Raw genomic sequence first — 27,056 nt, 5'->3', positions numbered from 1 at the left:
GGCAATTAAATATATAATATAATCTTGTGCTGTTCTGGTATCTCGATCACGAATCCCCACGTCCGTGTTTCGGCCTAGTTATAAGCTACTGCGGGTTAATTTCTCACCCTATATAATCCCGTTGGATGACCGGGTTTATATCAAACAAGAAGCTGGTGGCAGTCTACTCGGGCTGAGGAAGCGCTGTTTCACTGGGGCAGTAAAAAGGCTCCCTCAGCTTTTTGCCCGTGTGGACAGGAGGAGTCTGTGAACACTGTACCAAGCTGACCTTACCTGCTCCTCAGGGACGGCGTAACGTCACGCCTTGGTAACCAGTGACTATACCGTATCTCACTGGCTCTACGTATTTGACGTCCGGCGGCAGCGAGGTTCGGTATTCGTCACAGCCACAGCCACTATTACAATACCCTTTCCACTTCCACAATGCACTTTTGTAGCTCTTAACTAAAAGGGAGAATTTATCCAGACTCATTCAGAATAAGCCATTGTTTCTTTTGACATTTAAGACTTGTATGTATAAATACAAGCAGGTATTCTACCCCCATCATCGCATAATTTTTAGATGTTTGTGTAAAACAAGCCACTGTTTCTTATGACATTAATGTGTATGTATAAACAGAGTTAGGGATCTGCCCCTGTTAAGGCATCAGCTTGGTCCCAAAAACCTACTGTTCTTTTCCCATAATGCTATGGGTGTTCAAACACTATCTGCATGCGTGTCTGCCACTCCATTCTCAGTTAGATCCCCACCGGTCAGGCACTTATCTCCTACCTTGTGGATGCGGGATATATTGATGTAATAGGACAATTTTATGCTGCCAACACATATCATGTTTTCAATGGCAACAAATGTGTGCTTGCTCATATGTTATCTGATTGTTGGGCTGTTCAGAAGAGCGATGATCTCCTGAATGATTGTACCTACATCTATTTGTTCCTCATCATCAGCCTTTGTAAAAGGCTTGTTGACTTAACATTGATACATATGTGTATTCATTGTATGGACTTATCACATAGACATGATAAAATATTAAAACTTATTTATGTTTTTGTTTTTCCAGGTAAAAACTGGAAGAGAGACTCTCATGACTATATTTTGTATGAAGTAGACGATAATCAATTACAGACTGGCAAAACTAGAATTGTAGATGGACAGTTTGACAGTTTTGCAAGTTCCGAAAGTGGAAAGCATTTTAAAGAAAAATGTAGTCATTCCATGCATGAGGGAATTTGGATTAATGAAAGGCGGTTTACATGTACTGAATGTGGGAAATCTTTTACTCAGAAATCAACTCTTGTGGCCCATCAGAGAATTCACACAGGGGAGAAGCCGTTTCCATGTTCGGAATGTGGAAAGTGTTTTACTAGGAAATCCTATCTTGTTGGACACCAGAAAACTCACACAGGAGAGAAGGAAGCTTCGTGTTCAGAATGTGGGAAATGTTTTCGGAGTAAATCAAGTCTTTCAAAGCATCTGAGAACTCACACAGGGGAGAAGCCATTTTCATGTTCAGAATGTGGGAAATGCTTTACTAGTAAATCCTATCTTGTTGAACATCATAAAATTCACACAGGGGAGAAGGAAGCTTCATGTTCAGAATGTGGGAAATGTTTTACTAGGAAGTCCTATCTTGTTAGACATCAGAGAATTCACACAGGAGAGAAACCAAATTCATGCTTAAAGTGTGGGAAATGTTTTAACCAGAAATCAACTCTTTTGAAACATCTAAGAATTCACACAAAGGAGAAGCCATTTTCATGTTCAGAATGTGGGAAATGTTTTCGCTATAAAGCAGATCTCATGAAACACCTAAGAATTCATACTGGGCAGAAGCCAAATTCCTGTTCAGAATGTGGGAAATGTTTTAATAACAAATCAAGTCTTATAGAGCATTTAAGAACACACACAGGAGAGAAACCATATTCATGTCCTGAATGTGGGAAACGTGTTAACCATAAATCAGATCTTGTGAAACATCTGAGAACGCACACAGGAGAGAAGCCATTTTCATGTACTGAATGCGGGCAATGTTTTAGTCAGAAATCGAGTCTTGTAAAACATCAGAGAATTCACACAGGGGAGAAGCCATATTCATGTTCGGAATGTGGGAAAAGTTTTAGTCTCAGTTCAAGTCTTGTGAAACATATGAGAATTCACACAGGGGAGAAGCCATATTCGTGTACAGTGTGTGGTAAATGTTTTACCTATAAAGCAGATGTTGTAAAACATCTTAGAACTCACACCGAGCAGAAGCCAAATTCATGTTCAGAATGTGGGAAATGTTTTAGTAACAAATCAAGTCTTGCAGAGCATCTAAGAATTCACACAGGGGAGATGCCATATTCATGTCCTGAATGTGGGAAATGTTTTATCCATAAATCAGATCTTATGAAACACCTGAGAACTCACACAGGGGAGAAACCATTTTCATGCACAGAATGCGGGCAATGTTTTAGCCAGAAATCAAGTCTTGTAAAACATCAGAGAATTCATACAGGGGAGCATGTTCAGAATGTGGGAAACATTTTAGTGTCAGATCAAGTCTTGTGAAACATCGTAGAACCCACAAAGGGAAGATGTCGTTGTTATGTACGGTATGTATGAAGTTTTATAACTATAAAAGAAGTCTTTTGGTCTTATTCAGAAAACATGTTTTGGAACATCTGAGAACACACAGAAGAGAAGCCAAATTCATGTGCAATAAGTGGGAAATCTTTTAGTCAAAAATCAAGTCTTGTTAACCTTTTCGGCCCTGGGTAATTTTCCATATTCGTGTTTTTGTTTTTAACTCCCTCACTTCTAGGAGCCATAACATTTGCTTATTTTTCTGTTCACATAGCAGTAAAGAGAAGGGATGAGCGAACCCGAACTGTATAGTTCGGGTTCGTACCGAATTTTGGGGTGTCCGTGACACGGACCCGAACACAAACATTTTTGTGAAAGTTCGGGTTCGCTATTCGGCGCTTTCTTGGCGCTTTTTGAAAGGCTGCAAAGCAGCCAATCAACAAGCGTCATACTACTTGCCCCAAGAGGCCATCAAAGCCATGCCTACTATTGGCATGGCTGTGATTGGCCAGTGCAGCATGTGACCCGCCTCTATTTAAGCTGGAGTCACGTAGCGCCGCACGTCACTCTGCTCTGTTCAGTGTAGGGAGAGGATGCAGCTGCTGCTGTTAGGGCGAGATTTGGCAGGGATTTATTTACTGAAGTGATCGATATACAGCTGTGTATCATACAACCTCTGCTATTCAATTGCTCACTGTTTTAAGGCTGCCCAGAGTGTTTTTCAGTCACTTTTTTTTGGGGTGATCGGCGGCCATTTTGTGTCTTGTGGTGCGCCAGCACAAGCTGCCACCAAGTCCATTTTTAACCATCAATAGGGTGTTGTTGTTTTTTGCTATATCCTACATCAGGGGCTTGGCTGTGCTTGCTATTTTATTGAGGGGTAAAATACAATTGCCAAAATAGCAGTACCCTAAATCTGGTGTTTCAGCTGTGGCTAGCCAATTGTAATACTGTCTGCTATCTGCCGAAGCACAGTTTTTGTTCTGGGTTGAATACAATTCCCAACTTAGCAATTCCCTAAATTAGTGGTTTCTGCTCTATCAGGCCAAGGTTAAATCTATCCATAAAAGGGTATATTAGATTGAAGGTTGCGGATAGGGTCATCCTCAATAACTTCACACGCTACCGTGCATTTCCAAGTCTAATTCTGTCTGTAAAAGGGATACCTGTCATCCAGCGCATAAATACTAGGCCTACAATTTATATTCAGCTAAATCTGTCGTTACTGCTGTGCCTGTATTAGTGTAATACGGTTCCTAAATAGATAGCCAGATAGTGTTAGGTGCCTGTAAAAAAAAGGCCTGAATTTGAATTCAATACATTGGGCCAAATAATTGTTTTCTTATTGTGGTGAACGGTAACAATGAGGAAAACATCTAGTAAGGGACGCGGACGCGGACATGGTCGTGGTGGTGTTAGTGGACTCTCTGGTGCTGGGAGAGGACGTGGCCGTTCTGCCACAGCCACACGTCCTAGTGAACCAACTACCTCAGGTCCCAGTAGCCACCAGAATTTACAGCGATATTTGGTGGGGCCCAATGCCGTTCTAAGGATGGTAAGGCCTGAGCAGGTACAGGCATTAGTCAATTGGGTGGCCGACAGTGGATCCAGCACGTTCACATTATCTCCCACCCAGTCTTCTGCAGAAAGCGCCTGAAAACCAAGCCCATCAGTCTGTCACATCACCCCCATGCATATCAGGGAAACTGTCTGAGCCTCAAGTTATGCAGCAGTCTCTTATGCTGTTTGAAGACTCTGCTGGCAGGGTTTCCCAAGGGCATCCACCTAGCCCTTCCCCAGGGGTGGAAGAGATAGAATGCACTAACGCACAACCACTTATGTTTCCTGATGAGGACATGGGAATATTACCTCAGCACGTCTCTGATGATGACAAAACAGAGGTGCCAACTGCTGCGTCTTTCTGCAGTGTGCAGACTGAACAGGAGGTCAGGGAGGAAGACTGGGTGGAAGACGATGCAGGGGACAATGAGGTCCTAGACCCCAGCGTAGCAAAAGAGGGAGCAGTGGGCAAAAGCAGAACACCCGCCACCAAGAGACTCCGCCTGCTACTGACCGCCGCCATCTGGGACCGAGCACCCCAAAGGCAGCTTCAAGGAGTTCCCTGGCATGGCACTTCTTTAAACAATGTGCTGACGACAAGACCCGAGTGGTTTGCACGCTGTGCCATCAGAGCCTGAAGCGAGGCATTAACATTCTGAACCTTAGCACAACCTGCATGACCAGGCACCTGCATGCAAAGCATGAACTGCAGTGGAGTAAACACCTTAAAAACAAGGAACTCACTCAGGCTACCCCTGCTACCTCTTCTGCTGCTGCCGCCGCCTCGGCCTCTTCCTCCGCCTCTGGAGGAACGTTGGCACCTGCCGCCCAGCAAACAGAGGATGTACCACCAACACCACCACCTCCGTCACCAAGCATCTCAACCATGTCACACGGCAGCGTTCAGCTCTCCATCTCACAAACATTTGAGAGAAAGCGTAAATTCCCACCTAGCCACCCTCGATCCCTGGCCCTGAATGCCAGCATTTATAAACTACTGGCCTATGAAATGCTGTCATTCAGGCTGGTGGACACAGACAGCTTCAAACAGCTCATGTCGCTTGCTGTCCCACAGTATGTTGTTCCCAGCCGGAACTACTTCTCCAAGAGAGCCGTGCCTTCCCTGCACAACCAAGTATCCGATAAAATCAAGTGTGCACTGCGCAACGCCATCTGTGGCAAGGTCCACCTAACCACAGATACGTGGACCAGTAAGCACGGCCAGGGATGCTATATCTCCCTAACTGCACACTGGGTAAATGTAGTGGTGGCTGGGCCCCAGGCGAAGAGCTGTTTGGCGCACGTCCTTCCGCCGCCAAGGATCGCAGGGCAACATTCTTTGCCTCCTGTTGCCTCCTCCTCCTACTCAGCTTCCTCCTCCTCTTCTTCCACCTGCTCATCCAGTCAGCCACACACCTTCACCACCAACTTCAGCACAGCCCGGGGTAAACGTCAGCAGGCCATTCTGAAACTCATATGTTTGGGGGACAGGCCCCACACCGCACAGGAGTTGTGGCGGGGTATAGAACAACAGACCGACGAGTGGTTGCTGCCAGTGAGCCTCAAGCCCGGCCTGGTGGTGTGCGATAATGGGCGAAATCTCGTTGCAGCTCTGGGACTAGCCGGTTTGACGCACATCCCTTGCCTGGCGCATGTGCTGAATTTGGTGGTGCAGAAGTTCATTCACAATTACCCCGACATGTCAGAGCTGCTGCATAAAGTGCGGGCCGTCTGTGCGCGCTTCCGGCGTTCACATCCTGCCGCTGCTCGCCTGTCTGCGCTACAGCGTAACTTCGGCCTTCCCGCTCACCGCCTCATATGCGACGTGCCCACCAGGTGGAACTCCACCTTGCACATGCTGGACAGACTGTGCGAGCAGCAGCAGGCCATAGTGGAGTTTCAGCTGCAGCACACATGGGTCAGTCGCACTGCGGAACAGCACCACTTCACCACCAATGACTGGGCCTCCATGCGAGATCTGTGTGCCCTGTTGCGCTGTTTCGAGTACTCCACAAACATGGCTAGTGCCGATGACGCCGTTAACAGCGTTACAATACCACTTCTATGTCTCCTTGAGAAAACACTTAGGGCGATGATGGAAGAGGAGGTGGCCCAGGAGGAGGAGGAGGAGGAAGAGGGGTCATTTTTAGCACTTTCAGGCCAGTCTCTTCGAAGTGACTCAGAGGGAGGTTTTTTGCAACAGCAGAGGCCAGGTACAAATGTGGCCAGCCAGGGCCCACTACTGGAGGACGAGGAGGACGAGGATGAGGAGGAGGTGGAGGAGGATGAGGATGAAGCATGTTCACAGCGGGGTGGCACCCAATGCAGCTCGGGCCCATCACTGGTGCGTGGCTGGGGGGAAATGCAGGACGATGACGATACGCCTCCCACAGAGGACAGCTTGTCCTTACCTCTGGGCAGCCTGGCACACATGAGCAACTACATGCTGCAGTGCCTGCGCAACGACAGCAGAGTTGCCCATATTTTAACGTGTGCGGACTACTGGGTTGCCACCCTGCTGGATCCCCGATACAAAGACAATGTGCCTACCTTACTTCCGGCACTGGAGCTTGATAGGAAGATGCGCGAGTACAAGCGCACGTTGGTAGACGTGCTACTGAGAGCATTCCCAAATGTCACAGGGGAACAAGTGGAAGCCCAAGGCGAAGGCAGAGGAGGAGCAAGAGGTCGCCAACGCAGCTGTGTCACGGCCAGCTCCTCTGAGGGCAGGGTTAGCATGGCAGAGATGTGGAAAAGTTTTGTCACCACGCCACAGCTAACTGCACCACCACCTGATACGGAACGTGTTAGCAGGAGGCAACATTTCACTAACATGGTGGAACAGTACGTGTGCACACCCCTCCACGTACTGACTGATGGTTCGGCCCCATTCAACTTCTGGGTCTCCAAATTGTCCACGTGGCCAGAGCTAGCCTTTTATGCCATGGAGGTGCTGGCCTGCCCGGCGGCCAGCGTTTTGTCTGAACGTGTATTCAGCACGGCAGGGGGCGTCATTACAGACAAACGCAGCCGCCTGTCTACAGCCAATGTGGACAAGCTGACGTTCATAAAAATGAACCAAGCATGGATCCCACAGGACCTGTCCATCCCTTGTGCAGATTAGACATTTATAACTACCTCCCCTTAACCATATATTATTGTACTCCAGGGCACTTCCTCATTCAATCCTTTTTTTATTTTTCATTTTACCATTATATTGCGGGACAACCCAAAGTTGAATGAACCTCTCCTCTGTCTGGGTGCCGGGGCCTAAAAATATCTGACAATGGCCTGTTCCAGTGTTGGGTGACATGAAGCCTGATTCTCTGCTATGACATGAAGCCTGATTCTCTGCTATGGGACCTCTCTCCTCTGTCTGGGTGCCGGAGCCTAAAAATATCTGACAATGGCCTGTTCCAGTGGTGGGTGACATGAAGCCTGATTCTCTGCTATGACATGACGCCTGATTCTCTGCTATGGGACCTCTCTCCTCTGTCTGGGTGCCGGGGCCTAAATATCTGACAATGGCCTGTTCCAGTGTTGGGTGACGTGAAGCCTGATTCTCTGCTATGACATGAAGCCTGATTCTCTGCCATGAGACCTCTCTCCAATAGATATTGGTTAATTTTAATTAATTTTATTTTTATTTTAATTAATTTCCCTATCCACATTTGTTTGCAGGGGATTTACCTACATTTTGCTGCCTTTTGCAGCCCTCTAGCCCTTTCCTGGGCTATTTTACAGCCTTTTTAGTGCCGAAAAGTTCGGGTCCCCATTGACTTCAATGGGGTTCGGGGCGAAGTTTGGGTCGAGTTCGGATCCCGAACCCGAACATTTCCGGGAAGTTCGGCCGAACTTCTCGAACCCGAACATCCAGGTGTTCGCTCAACTCTAGTAAAGAGGGTTTGGTTTTTGCAAGAGAAGTACTTTCTAATTTCAACATTTAATATTGCATACAATATTGTGGGAAGCTGGAAAAAATGCATTTCTACCATAGTTTTATGGGTTTTGTTTTTAGGGCATTTCCTGTGTGGTAAAACTGACATGTTACCATCATTCTTTGGGTCAGTATGATTACAATCATACATTTATAACCGCAGCTTTTTTTGTCCAACCGATTCTGGGAATATTTGCCGGGTTGCATCCGGGTCCACAGGTCCCCATTATAGTTAAAAGGGTTGTCCGGGTTCAGAGCTGAACCCGGATAAATCCCTTTTTCACCCAGGCAGCACCCCTTATATGAGCATCAGAGCATTTCAGGCGATTCAGCACAGGGCAAGGGCTTTTTCATTAGATCCAGAGACGTACCAGGTCTCTGATAGGCGGAGGCTGTCACCGGAAAAATGGGTGGGCTTTAGCTCTGCCCTAGCCTGTAAAATAAGCTAGGGCAGAGCTAAAGCGTGCCCATTGGTGCCACTGATGTCACTGGCAACATTGCTAGGTAGAAGCCTCCACCCAGCAGTGTGAAAATATAAACAAGCAGTCTTGAAATGCTCCGATGCTTATATTAGAGTGGCTGACTGAGTGAAATAGGGGATATGTCCGGGTTCAGCTCTAAACCCGAACAACCCCTTTAATGGGACTGGCTGGCATTCATGTAGCGTCCAGCAATCCTGGATCCAGAGAGCACCAGCAGGCTGTTCCTTACCAGAACAGCCTGCTGGTTCTCTTTAACACTAGCCTTTCTCACTCGACTCACCATCCATGGTTAAGTATCTATATAAATGGAAAGAGGAGCTTATTGTTTCTCTCTCGGGGGGCGAAAAAGCTTTTATGATGAACATTTCTCATGTGTTTACCTGCTGCAAACACATTCAAATAAATACTTTTACATTATTGTCAAGAAATTCAGATATCCTTGGTAGCTGTTGGCGATTGTCATAAAGCAGAGTGCTCTCTTCTCACATATTTGGGGCCATTATCCACTCAAAAGCCTTCTGGTCTTTCATAGAGACCTTAATTAACAAAATCTGCTATTCATCTGTAGGGTTTTATTTTGCTCTATTTCTTCTGCTTTGGTACCCTAGGCTGTTGATTCCTTTGCCCTGGAGATCATAAAAACCTAATATAGTTCAAATACGATTTAAGAAGGTGGATCAATTAAACTGTTTAAAATAGCTGGCCCATGAGGAAACTGGCTCTCGTCCTAAATTTCTGGATATCTGAAAACAGTAGCAGGATTACAGGAAGTTCTAATTGAACATCCAAGCCATGCTGTGATTGTTTTCTAATGAGACATTGTACTTCATGCCACATTGTACTTCATAAACAGAAAATCCAGCCAGCACTCGAGTTGCTGGGATTCCTTATCTGTTCCACATTGTACTTCATGACAGTCTACTTTATATATTTCACCTTTATTTATGAAAAAAATCTCAAAATTACAAAAAATTTAGAAAAATTCGCAATTTTTTACATTTCAATTACTCTGCTTCTAAAACACAAAGTCATACCTTATAAAATATTTATAACTTAACATTCCCCATACTGTATGTCTACTTCGTGTTGGCATCATTTTGAAAATTTCATTTTACTTTTTAGGACGTTAGAAGGCTTGGAATTTTAGAAACCATTTTTAAGAAACTTTCCAAAACTCACTTTTTAAGGACCAGTTCAGTTATGAAGTCACTTTCTGGAGCCTACATAGTAGAAAACACCTATAAATGACCCTATTTTAGAAACTACACCCCTCAAGTTATTCAAAACTGATTTTACAAACTTTGTTAACCCTTTAGGCATTCCACAAGAATTAAAGGAACATGGCGATGAAATTTCAAAATTTCACTTTTTTGGCTGATTTTCCATTTGAATCAATTTTTTTTATGTAACACATTAAGGGTTAACAGACCAAAAAAAAATCAATATCTATTACCCTAATTCTGCAGCTTATAGAAACACCCCATATGTGGTGGTAAACTGCTGTAAGGGCACACGGCAGGGAGCAGAAGAAGATGAGCGCCATATGGTTTTTGGAAGGCAGATTTTGCTGGACTGGTTTTTAGACACCATGTCCTATTTTAAGCCCCCGATGCACCCTACAATAGAAACTCCCAAAAAGTGACCTCATTTTGGAAACTATGGGATGAGGTTACAGTTTTATTGATACTATTTTGGGGTACTTATGATCTTGATCGCTCTATATCACGCTTTTTGTGAGGCAAGGTAACCAAAAAGTGTCTGTTCTGGCATAGTTTTTATTTTTTATTTTTAACAATGTTCATCTGACAGGTTAAATCATGTGCTATTTTTATAGAGGAGGTTGTCATGGATGTGACGATATCAAATATGTCTACTTTTTTTTGTTTGTTTCTTTCACTTTTACATAATAAAGCATTTTTTTTTTTTTTTTATGTTTTCGTGTCTCCATTTTCTGAAAGCCATATTTTCAGGGTCGTGTTCAGGGACGTTTTATGCAGAAAGTGTTGATGTTTTTATTGGTACCAGTTTTGGGTACATGTGATTTTTTTTCATTCAATATTAGACTTTTTTGGGGAAAGGTGACCAAGAAATTGGTTGTTTTGGCATAGTTTTTTATTTTTTTAAATTACGTCATTCACCTGGGGGGGTAGGTCATGTGATATTCTCATAGAGCAGGTCATTACGGAGGTGGCAATACCTAATATGTATACTTTTTAAAATGTATTTAAGTTTTACACAATAAAAGCATTTTTGAAACAAAAAAAATGGTGTTTAGTGTCTCCATCGGGGACCCGATGCGTGATTGGTGAGTGCAGAAAGAAAGCTCCATAAAGGTATGGTTGGGGGAGTTTTGTGTGGAAGAACTTGACTACAATCTTACAGAGTAACTATCAAATAAATTTCCGTCTCTCTCACTAAAAATGTGTTCACTCCCTACTAGGACGGTTAAAATGAAAATATTAACGAAACTTTATTAGGAATAATTATTCAAATACAGCTAATCCCTCTCTTAGTATCTAAAGATAGGCAGAAGGGATCAATGCTCTGGAGGACAATTTGTGTTCAACTATCCCCCAGTCTGACACCGCAGATATAGATAACACTGTTTATGGATACGCACAGTGAGACAAAGTATCTCTCTGTGGTCAGATCCATTATTAAAGAGTTTCTGTCACCTGAAAAATGGGTATTAAGCTGGCTGACATTAGCAATGTGCTAATGTCAGCTAAATATAACAATATTAGTGCCATCTTCCTGCCTGAAGCCTTTATTGAGAAAAATGAACTTTTATAATATGCTAATTAGCCTCTAGGAGCTGGGGGGCGTTGCATTCTATTGTCCATAAAAGGGGAATTGACTAGGGATTATGGATACATTGATTAGCGATGGATTATAGGTTAGACTGATGCAGAAAGTTTAGTAATAAAATTATCAAAGGATGGATCATGATGCAATGGAGGGGGAGAATGTAAATTACAGATCAGAAGATTGATATCTGTCAGCATAGCATTAACCTCCAGTAACCAAGTATTAAGTCACATGGTGATGTGAATAGTCTCCAGTGGAAACATTATGATGTAATGTGGTCCCCAAAGAAACCAGTATAAAATCAGATTAATGTGTTAAGACCTAAAAGGGGACGTAGCCTTTAATTGATATGAACGAATAGACAAATAGGGAGGTATAACGTCTGGTCTCATGGATAGATGAAAAAAGTAAAACTACTTTGTTCATTAAGACCCCTTGGTTTTTCAGTACACAAGCGAAAAATCCATTCCAGTTCTTTCCTCAAAAGTCTATGTCACCACCTCTGGGTGACTGACGGATTTGTTCTATTCCTTGAAAACTGATAACCTTAGGGTTCCCCTGCATGTGAGTCGATGACGTGTCTGGCTATTGGGGTATCTCTCTTATTGCGGATGTCCCCCAAATGATCCTTGACAGAATACAATATGTTGGTATGAGCAGTCTGGACCTGATGAAGGGGTGCTTCCTGCCCCGAAACGCGCTGAACCATCTGCTAAACCATTAAATCAATTTTGTGTCGTCACCAAAGATTGGTTCTTTGCACCATGGGAGTCTCTTCTTTCTATTTGTATCTATCCGCCTTCTTGGGGAATCCAGGCATCCCTACGTGGAAGTGCGTACATCCCTGGCTTCATGACCATCTGCTTTGGGGTCCATTACACCCCTTTTAAGCCTTCAGTAGTGTTGTGCCTATTTATTGCACAACCCATTAAGGTGAGCCTCCAATTCGGAGTACTTTATGTTTGTTTATTGATCTGGACTGTACTACCCTATGGTGCGCCTATTGTGTTTTTCATAGAGAAACGCCGCCTGTTACACCGAGATTACAATATGTAGCCATGTGTGATGACATATTACTAGATGGGCTATGCTATGAGATTTTACGTGAAAATCCACTTGATCAGTATAGTAGAAGCCTGGAGGCTTTTGTGAAAGAAGCATATACTGCGCACCTTGTGAATGAAGCAGAGGTGGATTTTTTAATCCCACCACATCCTGTAACGACCAGTTTTTATAGTCTGCCTAAAATACATAAGGGATGTAATCCCCTTAAAGGCAAACCCATCGTGTCAGGGATTGGAAGCCTGGCGCAGAACATCTATCTATGTAGACAGTGTTCTGCGTCCGTTTGTCACTGCACTTCCATCCTACACACGTTACACCATAGATGTCCTTTATAATATAAACAATGTTATCTGTGAGGAGGACACTCTATTGGCCAGTCTGGATGTGGAAGCTCTATACAGCTCTATCCCACACACCAAGAAATTGGAAACAATACTCTATTTCCTAAGCCAGAGAGGAACACACTGCACGAAGAACAATGAGTTTGTCCTGACATTACTTGATTTCATCCTACAACAATACCTTTCTCTTTAATGGGAGGATTTTCCGCCAGCTCAGGGGGGTGGCAATGGGTAGCCCCTGTGCCTTGCCAACCTTTACCTGAGCTGGTGGAAAAAGGAAATTGTGTTTGCTGAGCAATTTGAGGATTGTTCATCATGTATCCACCTATAGTTGAGATACATTGATGATATTTTGATATTGTGAAAGTGAGATATGTTACAGTTTGACTTCTTTGTACGACAACTAAATATCAACGGCATGGGACTGTACTTTACCTCCACAATTGATCACGATTCCATCACTTTTCGACCTAAGTATCATCAGGGGAAATGATGGACACTAGTGATGAGCGGCAGGGGCAATATTCGAATTCGTGATATTTCGCTAATATTTCATAGAATATTCAACATATATTTGCAAATTCAAGAATTTGCTATTATTTTCTTGATTGTGAAAATCGGCAATGTAATATTTGCGTAATGCGGGCGCAATACAGGCGTGGGTCACTTTTGCTACATTTTCCAAGCTGCTAGAAGTTTCCTGAGACTGGAAAAAATGGTTGGCACAGCAGAACATTACAATGGCTTTATATGCAGATAGAGTGCTCCAATATATTTGCGATTGCGCTTATCGGCACTAATAAAGCAAATATTTTGCTGCAGTACGTGAAACTTCACATTTTAGCAGGTCTGAGTAGATATTACTGATTGGTGCACTATGTATTGTTGTGACATCACAGCACTATGTCTGTAGCATGTATGTATGGCCAGCAGTACCTATCACACTACCTAACACCCTGCACTGCAACAGCTACACTATATCAGGATATAACCTACACTGACTATCTCCCACTAACTATCTGTATTTTATATATATATAAAAAAAAAAGGGAAAGTAGTGGCAGCACTGGAGACAAGCAGTGTGGGTGCTAAGTCCAGGGATATTGCTGCTTACCCCAGATGAACAAGAACGAAGAAAGGACAGCACTCCAAGTAAAAAGTAGTGGTCTTTAATCACCCATGCAGATGGCAACGTTTCAGCTCAAACAAGAGCCTTTTTCAAGCAAATGAACACAGTGTATGCTGGGGTATATATAGTCCAACCCCCATTACATCATGATACAATCAATCAACAATAAGGTTTAAAATTTAAAGTGCAGAAGTGCATATACAATATCCAATACAGATATACTTGTGTAATACCCATAGGCAAAAAATGCTATAGTGATACATCAAAAATATAATATATAGTGTACATATTATAACCTACAGAGAGGTAATTGGTGATTAGGGGCAGGTGTACACAACAGTGAGAGGAATGAGAATAATGATGCTGCAAAGAAAGAAAGAAAGTGTTGACATACCCAGCGCTGTCCCTCGCATCAAACATGTCACACGCCGATAGATCCGGCGTTCGGAAACAGGTAGTGCGCAGACGCCAGACGCGTCCAGTCACGGCATGACGTCACCACCAGTAGTTGCGGAGACACGCGCACGAACATGCGCACTACTATCAGGAGGATCGGTCGGCCATATTGCAAAAGGTCATTGTGTCCCAACACTGTGTATGCGCATGTCCATGCACACATAGACAGGACAGCGCAACACGGGAATACAAGCCGTGCTATACAACATGTGTTTAAAGGGGGGCAAGGAGGGACACTATAGCTCAGGAAGAACATAGATCCCACCATCCATGGGCGAACAGCGAAGACCGCAACACAAGTATCGCGATCCTCACCCGGATCACCCATAGATCTCCCACAAACCAAACATGTATCAATATGCCGCAGTGTGGACTGACACAAAATATTGAATAAATGCGATAAAAAGCTAGCCGAAGCAAAAATACAAGTCACAATGAGAGCACTCATGTAGACAAGTAGGGACATGTAGACACAATGTATATGCACCGGGTACGTCACACCTCTTGATTCCGCAGCATCATTCTTGTCTTTATCGCATTTATTCAATATTTTGTGTCAGTCCACACTGCGGCATATTGATACATGTTTGGTTTGTGGGAGATCTATGGGTGATCCGGGTGAGGATCGCGATACTTGTGTTGCGGTCTTCGCTGTTCGCCCATGGATGGTGGGATCTATGTTCTTCCTGAGCTATAGTGTCCCTCCTTGCCCCCCTTTAAACACATGTTGTATAGCACGGCTTGTATTCCCGTGTTGCGCTGTCCTGTCTATGTGTGCATGGACATGCGCATACACAGTGTTGGGACACAATGACCTTTTGCAATATGGCCGACCGATCCTCCTGATAGTAGTGCGCATGTTCGTGCGCGTGTCTCCGCAACTACTGGTGGTGACGTCATGCCGTGACTGGACGCTTCTGGCGTCTGCGCACTACCTGTTTCCGAACGCCGGATCTATCGGCGTGTGACATGTTTGATGCGAGGGACGGCGCTGGGTATGTCAACACTTTCTTTCTTTCTTTGCAGCATCATTATTCTCATTCCTCTCACTGTTGTGTACACCTGCCCCTAATCACCAATTACCTCTCTGTAGGTTATAATATGTACACTATATATTATATTTTTGATGTATCACTATAGCATTTTTTGCCTATGGGTATTACACAAGTATATCTGTATTGGATATTGTATATGCACTTCTGCACTTAAAATTTTAAACCTTATTGTTGATTGATTGTATTATGATGTAATGGGGGTTGGACTATATATACCCCAGCACACACTGTGTTCATTTGCTTGAAAAAGGCTCTTGTTTGAGCTGAAACGTTGCCATCTGCATGGGTGATTAAAGACCACTACTTTTTACTTGGAGTGCTGTCCTTTCTTCGTTTATATATATATATATATATATATATATATATATATATAAGCTATCTAACTATCTATCTAATGTAATTAATGGAAAGCACAGAGCACAGCAATGTCCCTGCTCTCTCTCTCTCAGAACTTTAAAAAACTGTAGAAAATGGCTGCTGGGAAGGTTCTTATATAGTAAGGGGTAGGCAGCTTTCCCATTGGTTGCTAGGGATGTTGCTAAGCTCAGACAAAGACATTGCAGCCTTCTCATTGGCCTACAAGCAAGAAGCAGGGATGGATCATGGGTTCAGATGAAAACAAATCTAGAATATTCGAAAATACGAATATATATGACTATATTCTAAATATTTCGCAAATTCTCGAAGTGCTGATATTTGCGATTAATATTTGCGATTCGAATATTCGCGCCCAACACTAATGGACACCTCATAACAAGGGTCTTCAGAAAACCAACAGACACAAATAATCTACTACAATGGCAGAGTTGGCACCCTTGGGCATTACGTAAAGGAATACCCAAGGGACAATATCTGAGAGTAAGACGCAACTGCTCACATACTCTGGATTTCAAAAATGCATCGAATGATCTAAGACGAAAATTTAGATCAAGTGGATATCTGGATGCGATCCTGAATGATGCCTATCATCATGCCCGGTGTTGCGATAGGAAAGATCTGTTGGTCCCTAAAATGAAGGACAATAAAGATGATGTTATTAGAATTATTGAGACATTTGACACTGGGCATCAGGAGGTGAGAAAGATTCTCAATCGACATTGGATTTATCCTGAAGATGAATCCGGATATTGGTAATTCAGTCGGAGACTCCCCCTCAATAACATTTCGAAGAGGTCAGAATTTAAGAGATCGGCTGGTCCTTAGCTTTCTGAAACCTACACGATTTCACACATGGCTTCCCACTGACATCAAAGGGAATTTCAGATGCAGTGGGTGCATTGCATGCAATTCAATGAAAGTCAGCAAGACATTTACCAGCACTGTCACCACAAGAAGCTTTGAAATTAGGGCTTTCATTAATTGTAGGAGCACAGGAGTGATTTATCTTATCATCTGCTCCTGCGGCCTTCAATATGTTGGTAAAACCATCTGGGAGTTTAGACGACGCATGGCGAACATCTGGGGGACATCTGCAATAAGAGAGGTACCCCAATAGCCAGACACGTCTTCGACTCACATGCAGGGGACCCTAAGGTTCTCAGTTTTCAAGGAATAGAACAAATACGTCAGTCACCCAGAGGTGGTAACATAGACGATAGGCTTTTGAGGAAGGAACTGGAATGGATTTTTCGCTTGTGTACAGAAAAACCAAGGGGTCTTAATGAACGAATTAGTTTTACTTTTTTCATCTATCCATGAGACCAGCTGTTATACCTCCCTATTTGTCTATTCGTTCATATCAATTAAAGGCTACGTCCCCTTTTAGGTCCTAACACATCAAACCGATTTTATACTGAATTCTTTGGGGACCACTAGATCATCATGTTTCCACTAGGGAATATTCACATCACCATGTGACTTAATAATTGGTGACTAGAGGTTAATGCTATGCTGACAGATATTAATCTTCTGCTCTGTAATTTTTATTCTCCCCCACCATTGCATCATGATCCAGCCTTTGATAATTTATTAGAAAACTTTCTGCATCAGTCTAACCTATAATCCATCACTAATCAATGTATCCATAATCCCTAGTCAATTCCCCTTTTATGGACAATATTAAGCCGCCTAAGGATCCCCCTTTCAATATGAGCTACGAGCGGGAGAGCATCTCGCTATACAGGGGTGGCACAGCAGGACCTGGGAAGTCATACCTTTGTACACGCCCCTCTCCTGCTATTGGCCGCCTGAGACAGCTCCCCTGCTCATCCTCCGAGCTCATCCCTATATATCGAACAGGAGCGGGCGGGCGTGCGCGGCCATACCAGCGCCAATCCTGCTTAACGATCCACGTGCAGCGTCCTCCGCTTGTCTCCATTGTTAGGCACCAATGAACAAACCAGTACCCCCTTGCCCACAGCTCCTGATGAAGTGCCTGCCATAGGGCAAACAGAAATGCGTCGAGCAGGGCTTGTTTTCACTAGGTAGCCTCAATAAAGCGGTAGTGGGGGTCCTCTAGAAACTTACCAGTGATTGTAAGTGATATGGACACCATTGGGACATACAGTCCTGATCAAAAGTTTAAGACCACTTGAAAAATGGCAAAAAATCATATTTAGCATGGCTGGATCTTAACAAGGTTCCAAGTAGAGCTTCAACATGCAACAACAAGAAATGGGAGTGAGACAAAACATTTTTTGAGCATTCAATTTAATGAAAACAACGAATAAACTGAAACAGGCTGTTTTTCAGCTAAACAAAAGTTTAGGACCACACCTCCAAAAAAAAACGAAACCTCCCCAAAACAGAAATCCAACTTCCAAACATGAGTAATGAGTAGCTCCGCCATTATTGTTGATCGCTTCAAAAATTCGTTTCGGCATGCTTGATGCAAGCGTTTCCATGAGGCGAGTGGGAACATTTCTCCAAGTGGTGAAGACTGCCGCACGAAGGCCATCTACTGTCTGGAACTGTTGTCCATTTTTGTAAACTTCCCTTGCCATCCATCCCCAAAGATTCTTAATTGGATTTAGATCAGGGGAACACGCAGGATGGGCCAAAAGAGTGATGTTATTCTCCTTGAAGAAGTCCCTTGTCCTGTGGGCATTGTATACTGTAGCGTTGTCCTGTTGAAAAACCCAGTCATTACCACACAGACGAGGGCCCTCAGTCATGAGGAATGCTCTCTCCAACATCTGGACATAGCAAGGGGCCGTTTGACGCCCCTGCACTTCCTGAAGCTCCATTGTTCCACTGAAGGAAAAAGCACCCCAGACCATTATGGCACCCCCTCCACTGTGGCGCATAGAAAACATCTCAGGTGGGATCTGCTTGTCATGCCAGTAACGTTGGAAACCATCAGGACCATCAAGGTTAATTTTTTTCTCATCAGAGAATAAAACTTTCTTCCACCTTTGAATGTCCCATGTTTGGTGCTCTCTTGCAAAGTCCAAACGAGCAGTTCTGTGGCGTTCAAGGAGACGAGGTCTTTGAAGATGTTTTTTGTTTTTGAAGCCCTTCAGTCTCAGATGCCGTCTGATGGCTATGGGGCTGCAGTCTGCAACAGTAAGGGCCTTAATTTGGGTCGAGGATCGTCCAGTGTCTTGACGGACAGCCAATTGGATCCTTTGGCTCAGTGCTGGTGAAATTTTTTTGTGTCTTCCACTTGACTTTTTTGTTCCATAACACTCAGGATCATTTAAGAGATTCCAAATGACTGTCTTACTGCGTCCCACCTCAGCAGCGATGGCGCGCTGTGAGAGACCCTGCTTATGCAGTTCAACAACCCGACCATGTTCAAAAAGGGAGAGTTTTTTTGCCTTTGCCATCACAACGTGTGACTACCTGACAGAAAATGACAATGAATCCACATCTTTGCACAGATTTGGCCTTTTAAAGGCATGTGGTCCTAAACTTTTGTTCAGCTGAAAGACAGACTGTTTCAATTTAATCGTTATTTTCAATTAATTGAATGCTCAAAAAATGTTTGTCTCACTCTCATTTCTTCTTGTTGCATGTTGAAGCTCTACTTGTAACCTTGTTAAGATCCAACAATGTAAAATATGATTTTTTGCCATTTTTCAAGTGGTCTTAAACTTTTGATCAGGACTGTAGCTGGGGAGAGATATGGACCCCTGCTTGATTTAGGTAGCTGGACCATAGCTTTTAACAAATACCCAAATGGGCATAGTCCATTGCTACCCTGCATTAATGAGGGAACTGTCCGCAGAGAGATACTTTGTCTCACTGTGCGCATCCATAAACAGTGTTATCTACAGTACAGACCAAAAGTTTGGACACACCTTCTCATTCAAAGAGTTTTCTTTATTTTCATGACTATGAAAATTGTAGATTCACACTGAAGGCATCAAAACTATGAATTAACACATGTGGAATTATATACATAACAAACAAGTGTGAAACAATTGAAAATATGTCATATTCTAGGTTCTTGAAAGTAGCCACCTTTTGCTTTGATTACTGCTTTGCACACTCTTGGCATTCTCTTGATGAGCTTCAAGAGGTAGTCCCCTGAAATGGTTTTCACTTCACATGTGTGCCCTGTCAGGTTTAATAAGTGGGATTTCTTGCCTTATAAATGGGGTTGGGACCATCAGTTGCGTTGAGGAGAAGTCAGGTGGATACACAGCTGATAGTCCTACAGAATAGACTGTTAGAATTTGTATTATGGCAAAAAAAAAGCAGCTAAGTAAAGAAAAACGCGTGGCCAGCATTACTTTAAGAAATGAAGGTCAGTCAGTCAGCCGAAAAATTGGGAAAACTTTGAAAGTAAGGGCTATTTGACCATAAAGGAGAGTGATGGGGTGCTGCGCCAGATGACCTGGCCTCCACAGTCACCGTACCTGAACCCAATCAAGATGGTTTGGGGTGAGCTGGACCGCAGAGTGAAGACAAAAGGGCCAACAAGTGCTAAGCATCTCTAGGAACTCCTTCAAGACTGTTGGAAGACCATTTCAGGGGACTACCTCTTGAAGCTCATCAAGAGAATGCCAAGAGTGTGCAAAGCAGTAATCAAAGCAAAAGGTGGCTACTTTGAAGAACCTAGAATATGACATATTTTCAGTTGTTTCACACTTGTTTGTTATGTATATAATTCCACATGTGTTAATTCCTAGTTTTGATGCCTTCATAGTCATGAAAATAAAGAAAACTCTTTGAGAAGGTGTGTCCAAACTTTTGGTCTGTACTATATAACTGTGGTGTCAGACTGGGGGATAGCTGAACACACATTGTCCTCCAGAGCATTGATCCCTTCTGCCTATCTCTAGATACTAAGAGAGGGATTAGCTGTATTTTAATAATTAATTATAATAAAGTTTCATTATTATTTTCATTTTAACTGTCCTAGTAGGCAGAGAACAGAAGAACTTGACTACCTCAACCCCATCCAACACTTTTGGGATAAACTAGAACAGAGATTGTGAGCCAGGCCATCTCCAGAATCATTGTCTGACCCAACCAATGCTTTTCTAGATAAATGGGCAAAAATGTTCACAAACACACTCCAAAATCTTGTATAGAAAGCCTTTCCAGAAGAGGGGAAGCAGTTTTAGCTGCAAAGGGTGACCAGCTCCATATTAATGACTAGCATACAATGTTTTAAAACCTATGTATGTTTATTGTAGAGGTGCCCCAATACTTTTCTACAAATAGTGTATATTCCTCCTTTGCACCATTCCTGAGATTTTTTTTCCTAATAATGTGTAAATTTGGTTATTGGTCCACCAAGGGGTGGACCTGAGCCTTCAGAGCACCAGAGCTCCTCTATGCTGTACTTAGACAACTTCTAAACTTCTAAACAATGCCAGAACAGGTCAGAAGCACAGAGGTTAAGAAATGATAAGCTCAGAGTCCTGTCTACAAATGCTCGCAGTTTAGGTAAAAAAATCAATGAACTTGGGTCAATAATGGCATCTGAGAATGTAGATCTAGTGGCTGTTACGGAGACATGGTTTAATGAAAGAAATGACTGGGACATAACCATACCAGGGTACTCTTTATACAGAAGAGACAGAGAAGGCAAGAAAGGAGGAGGAGTGGCCCTGTATGTGAAAGATAGCATTAAATCTAACCTAATACAAGTTGGTGAGGCCAACATAGAGTCAGTTTGGGTTACGTTGCAGTTTGCTAACCATGCAGTAACTCGTGTAGGTGTGATATATAGACCACCTGGTCAAGTTAAAGAACTAGATGATCTACTAGTTGAAGAAATAGCTAAAATGACAATGAAAGGAGGAGTTATCATTATGGGAGATTTCAATCTTCCAGATATAAACTGGAAAACCAAAATAGCAAGTTCTACCAGGAGTACAGATATTCTAAATTCCCTACTGGGGTTATCTCTACAACAAGTGGTTGAGGAGCCAACCCGGAGGGAGGCCATTTTGGATTTGGTATTCACAAATGGGGATTCGGTATATGATGTCATTGTAGGAGAAACCTTGGGATCTAGTGATCACCAGTCAGTATGGTTTAATATAAGAACTGTGAAAGAGTCCCACCACACAAAAACAAAAGTTTGAGATTTTAGAAAAACAGACTTTTCAAAAATGAAATTAGTCATAAATGAGTCCTTATCAGACTGGAACGGATTACATGGAGTCCAGGAGAAATGGGACTACTTAAAAGGTGCATTATTGAAGGCAACAAAAAATTGCATTAGACTTGTCAGTAAAAGCAAAAAAAGGAAGAGACCACTGTGGTACTCAGCAGAAGTGGCCCAAATCATTAATAATAAAAAGCTAGCATTTTGTAATTATAAAAAAACCCAGAGCAATGAAGATAAGGAAATCTACAAGATTAGGCAGAGAGAGGCCAAGCAAGTTATAAGAACTTCTAAAGCGCAGGCAGAAGAAAAACTAGCTCAGTCTATGAAAAAAGGGGATAAGACATTCTTCAGATATATAAATGAAAAAAGGAAATTAAAACAAGGAATAACTAAATTAAAAACAAAGGACGGAAGGTATGTAGAAGAGAATAAAGGGCTAGCCGACTGCCTTAATGAATACTTCTGTTCAGTTTTTACAAAAGAAAAAGGAGAAGGACCTCCACTAGAAAGGATGACAAATAAATCGTTTGATGCATGTATCTTTACAGAGGAAGATGTTCTAAGTTTGCTGTCTAAGGTGAAGACAAATAAGTCACAGGGGCCTGATGAGATACACCCAAAATTATTAAAAGAGCTTAGTGGTGAGCTGGCAAAACCGCTAACAGATTTATTTAACCAATCATTAGTAACAGGAGTCGTCCCGGAAGATTGGAAATTGGCAAATGTCGTGCCCATTCACAAGAAAGGTAGTAGGGAGGAATCGAGCAACTATAGACCAGTGAGTCTGACATCAATAGTAGGCAAATTAATGGAAACCCTATTAAAGGATAGGATTGTGGAACATCTAAAATCCCATGGATTGCAAGATGAAAAACAACATGGGTTTACTTCAGGGAGATCATGTCAAACAAATCTTATAGATTTTTTTGACTGGGTGACTAAAATAATAGATGGTGGAGGTGCAGTAGACATCGCATATCTAGATTTTAGTAAGGCTTTTGACACTGTCCCACATAGAAGACTTATCAATAAACTGCAGTCATTGAGCATGGACTCCCATATTGTTGAGTGGATTAGGCAGTGGCTGAGTGACAGACAACAGAGGGTTGTAGTCAATGGAGAACATTCAAAACAAGGTCATGTTACCAGTGGGGTTCCACAGGGATCTGTACTGGGACCAATTTTGTTTAATATCTTCATAAGTGATATTGCAAAAGGCCTCGATGGTAAGGTTTGTCTTTTTGCTGATGACACAAAGATATGTAACAGGGTTGATGTTCCTGGAGGGAAACGCCAAATGGAAAAGGATTTAGGAAAACTAGAAGAATGGTCAGAACTCTGGCAACTGAAATTTAATGTGGATAAGTGCAAGATAATGCACCTGGGGCGTAAAAACCCAAGGACAGAATATAGAATATTTGACACAGTCCTGACCTCAGTATCTGAGGAAAGGGATTTAGGAGTAATTATTTCAGAAGACTTAAAGGTGGGAAGACAATGTAATAGAGCAGCACGAAATGCCAGCAGAATGCTTGGATGTATAGGGAGAGGTATAAGCAGTAGAAAGAGTGAAGTGCTTATGCCGCTGTACAGAACACTGGTGAGACCTCACTTGGAGTATTGTGCGCAGTACTGGAGGCCATATCTCCAGAAGGATATAGATACTCTAGAGAGAGTTCAGAGAAGAGCTACTAAACTAGTACATGGATTGCAGGATAAAACTTACCAGGAAAGGTTAAAGGACCTTAATATGTATAGCTTGGAAGAAAGAAGAGACAGAGGGGATATGATAGAAACTTTTAAATACATAAAGGGAATCAACTCGGTAAAGGAGGAGAGCATATTTAAAAGAAGAAAAACTACCACAAGAGGACACAGTTTTAAATTAGAGGGGCAAAGGTTTAAAAGTAATATAAGGAAGTATTACTTTACTGAGAGAGTAGTGGATGCATGGAATAGCCTTCCTGCAGAAGTGGTAGCTGCAAATACAGTGAAGGGGTTTAAGCATGCATGGGATAGGCATAAGGCTATCCTTCATATAAGATAGGGCCAGGGACTATTCATAGGATTCAGATATATTGGGCAGACTAGATGGGCCAAATGGTTCTTATCTGCCGACACATTCTATGTTTCTATGTTTCTATGTTTCTCAAGTCCACTTGATTGACAAGGGGCAGGCATTTCACCTGGCCCTGTAATTTCTTGCCAGTAGGCTATACACTTGGCATCATCTTCCACCTGGAAGAGAACGTGATCATCTGCAGAAGCAGATGGAGCGACATACCTGGCTCCTATCAATCAAGGGAAGTTGTCTGAGTGCAGAGCAGAAGAGCTATGGTATTCTGAGGGACTTGGGCCCATTCCTTGGTGCACCCCATTTATATCCAGTCCTGATCAAAAGTTTAAGACCACTTGAAAAATGGAAAAAAATCATATTTAGCATGGTTGGATCTTAACAAGGTTCCAAGTAGAGCTTCAACATGCAACAAGAAGAAATGGGAGTGAGACAAAACATTTTTTGAGCATTCAATTTAATGAAAACAACGATTAAACTGAAACAGGCTGTTTTTCAGCTGATCAAAAGTTTAGGACCACATGCCTTTAAAGGGACAAATCTGTGCAAAGATGTGGATTCATTGTCATTTTCTGTCAGGTAGTCACACGTTGTGATGGCAAAGTCAAAAAAACTCTCCCTTTTTGAACGTGGTCGGGTTGTTGAACTGCATAAGCAGGGTCTCTCACAGCGCGCCATCGCTGCTGAGGTGGGACGCAGTAAGACAATCATTCGGAATTTCTTAAATTCTTAAATGATCCTGAGGGTTATGGAACAAAAAAGTCAAGTGGAAGACACAAAAAAATTTCATCAGCACTGAGCCGGAGGATCCAATTGGCTGTCCGTCAAGACACTGGACGATCCTCGACCCATATTAAGGCCCTTACTAGTGCTGACTGCAGCCCCATAACCATCAGACGGCATCTGAGACTGAATGCCATCAAAAACAAAATACGTCTTCAAAGACCTCGTATCCTTGAACGCCACAGAACTGCTCGTTTGGACTTTGCAAGAGAGCACCAAACATGGGACATTCAAAGGTGGAAGAAAGTTTTATTCTCTGATGAGAAAAAAATGTAACCTTGATGGTCCTGATGGTTTCCAACGTTACTGGCATGACAAGCAGATCCCACCTGAGATGTTTTCTACGCGCCACAGTGGAGGGGGCGCCATAATGGTCTGGGGTGCTTTTTCTTTCAGTGGAACAATGGAGCTTCAGGAAGTGCAGGGGCGTCAAACGGCCGCTGGCTATGTCCAGATGTTGCAGAGAGCATTCCTCATGACTGAGGGCCCTCGTCTGTGTGGTAACAACTGGGTTTTTCAACAGGACAACGCTACAGTACACAATGCCTGCAGGACAAGGGACTTCTTCCAGGAGAATAACATCACTCTTTTGGCCCATCCTGCGTGTTCCCCTGATCTAAATCCAATTGAGAACCTTTGGGGATGGATGGCAAGGGAAGTTTTCAAAAATGGACAACAGTTCCAGACAGTAGATAGCCTTCGTGCGGCCGTTCACCACTTGGAGAAATGTTCCCACTCACCTCATGGAAACGCTTGCATCAAGCATGCCGAAACTAATTTTTGAAGTGATAAACAATAACGGCGGAGCTACTCATTAGTGAGTTCATGTTTGGAAGTTGGATTTCTGTTTTGGGGGGGTTTAGTTTTTTTTGGAGGTGTGGTCCTAAACTTTTGATCAGCTGAAAAACAGCCTGTTTCAGTTTATTCGTTGTTTTCATTAAATTGAATGCTCAAAAAATGTTTTGTCTCACTCCCATTTCTTCTTGTTGCATGTTGAAGCTCTACTCGGAACCTTGTTAAGATTCAGCCATGCTAAATATGATTTTTTGCAATTTTTCAAGTGGTCTTAAACTTTTGATCAGGATTGTATTAACAAAATGTTTTTTTTTTCTCAGGAACGGTAAAACGGAGAAACATATGAGGCATAGCTTTATCAACCAACAAGGCATTATGCCTGATTCAAAATGGTTGATCCTGCTGACAGATGTAATTTTAACTGGTTTCATAGGGTACTGAGGCATGAGCTTAAAGGCTGCAGTTTTGCGTGCGGACAGTCCCTTAAAGGGTAGTTGTTATACAGCAAGCTCACTTAGAAGGCAGCAGCATCATCAATAGGGAATCTCTGCTCTGCCAGTGTTGTTTCTTTCTGCTCATTATTTGAGTTCAGAGAATTGCAGGCAAGTTGCAGTTACAAATGACACAGACACAGTCAGGTGCCGCAAGCAACCATCAACTTTACCGAACAGTACTGCAGGTTAACACAGAGACCAAATTCAGAACAACAGTCCGGTCAGTTGTAGAGGTACACACTGTCTTCTCATATGGAGTAAACATGGTAGGATTCCCTCCTAATTTTCTGTAATAATTTGTATCTAAAAAAAATAATTCTCATGCCTCCTGCTTCTAGTTTATAACACAGCCCTCCGACCCATCACCAATTTAAATGATGATACACAGCCCCAAGCACTTAAACTAATAAATAGCACTATACTGTAGGACTATTTCTTTCTTCACTGTCTACAGCAGGGATCAGCAACCCTCAGCAGTCCAGCTGTGGTGAAACTTCAACTCCCAGGATGTACACTTGCTTGACTATATTCAGACCTCCCGTACAAGTGAATGGAGCATGCTGGGAGTTGTAGTTTCACAACAGCTGGAGTGCCGGAGGTTTCGGACCTTTGGTTTAGAGAGAGATATGTGTCTATGAGTTTAGAAGTAAGGATGAATAAATGAAAGGTGTCTGGACCCCTTTACCTGTTTCACTGTGTGATCACTATACCTGCACTGAGAAGCGGGAGGAAGCAGGGAGACTACTGAGCATGTCAGTCCACCACTGAATGCAGGAGAAGGGTCTTGATTAGGGATGTTTTCATCTGTGAGGGGCTGTAATCAGTCATCCACCTACTGCTTGATTGACAAGGCCAGACATCTTGCATCACCTGCACTACTGCTCCAAGTAGCGGCACAAGTGCAGAGGCTCTGCTTCCGCTTCTGGAGCAGCCACTATTCATGTTCCGCCGGCCGCAAGTGTAGAGGAGCATGTGAAGTCACTGCACCAGTACAGGAAGGGTC

General features: G+C 43.0%; 2 protein-coding genes across 5 annotated transcripts in view; both read left to right on the top strand.

The window, feature by feature from the left end:
• Positions 1–2,844, top strand: part of LOC120994418 (zinc finger protein 182-like) — a 668,524-nt gene extending 665,680 nt beyond the window's left edge. The window contains exon 16 of the mRNA XM_040422965.1: positions 1,062–2,844. Coding sequence (XP_040278899.1) covers positions 1,062–2,551 — 1,490 coding nt within the window. The 3' untranslated portion in view covers positions 2,552–2,844. The remainder of the gene's footprint in view (positions 1–1,061) is intronic.
• The window catches only part of LOC120994421 (zinc finger protein OZF-like), a 391,027-nt gene that overhangs the window by 67,123 nt on the left and 296,848 nt on the right, over positions 1–27,056 (top strand). The window lies entirely within an intron of this gene.

This window comes from Bufo bufo, chromosome 3, assembly GCF_905171765.1.
Source record: "Bufo bufo chromosome 3, aBufBuf1.1, whole genome shotgun sequence".
NCBI classification, from domain to species: domain Eukaryota; kingdom Metazoa; phylum Chordata; class Amphibia; order Anura; family Bufonidae; genus Bufo; species Bufo bufo.
This window is presented reverse-complemented; position numbering and strand designations above follow the sequence as displayed.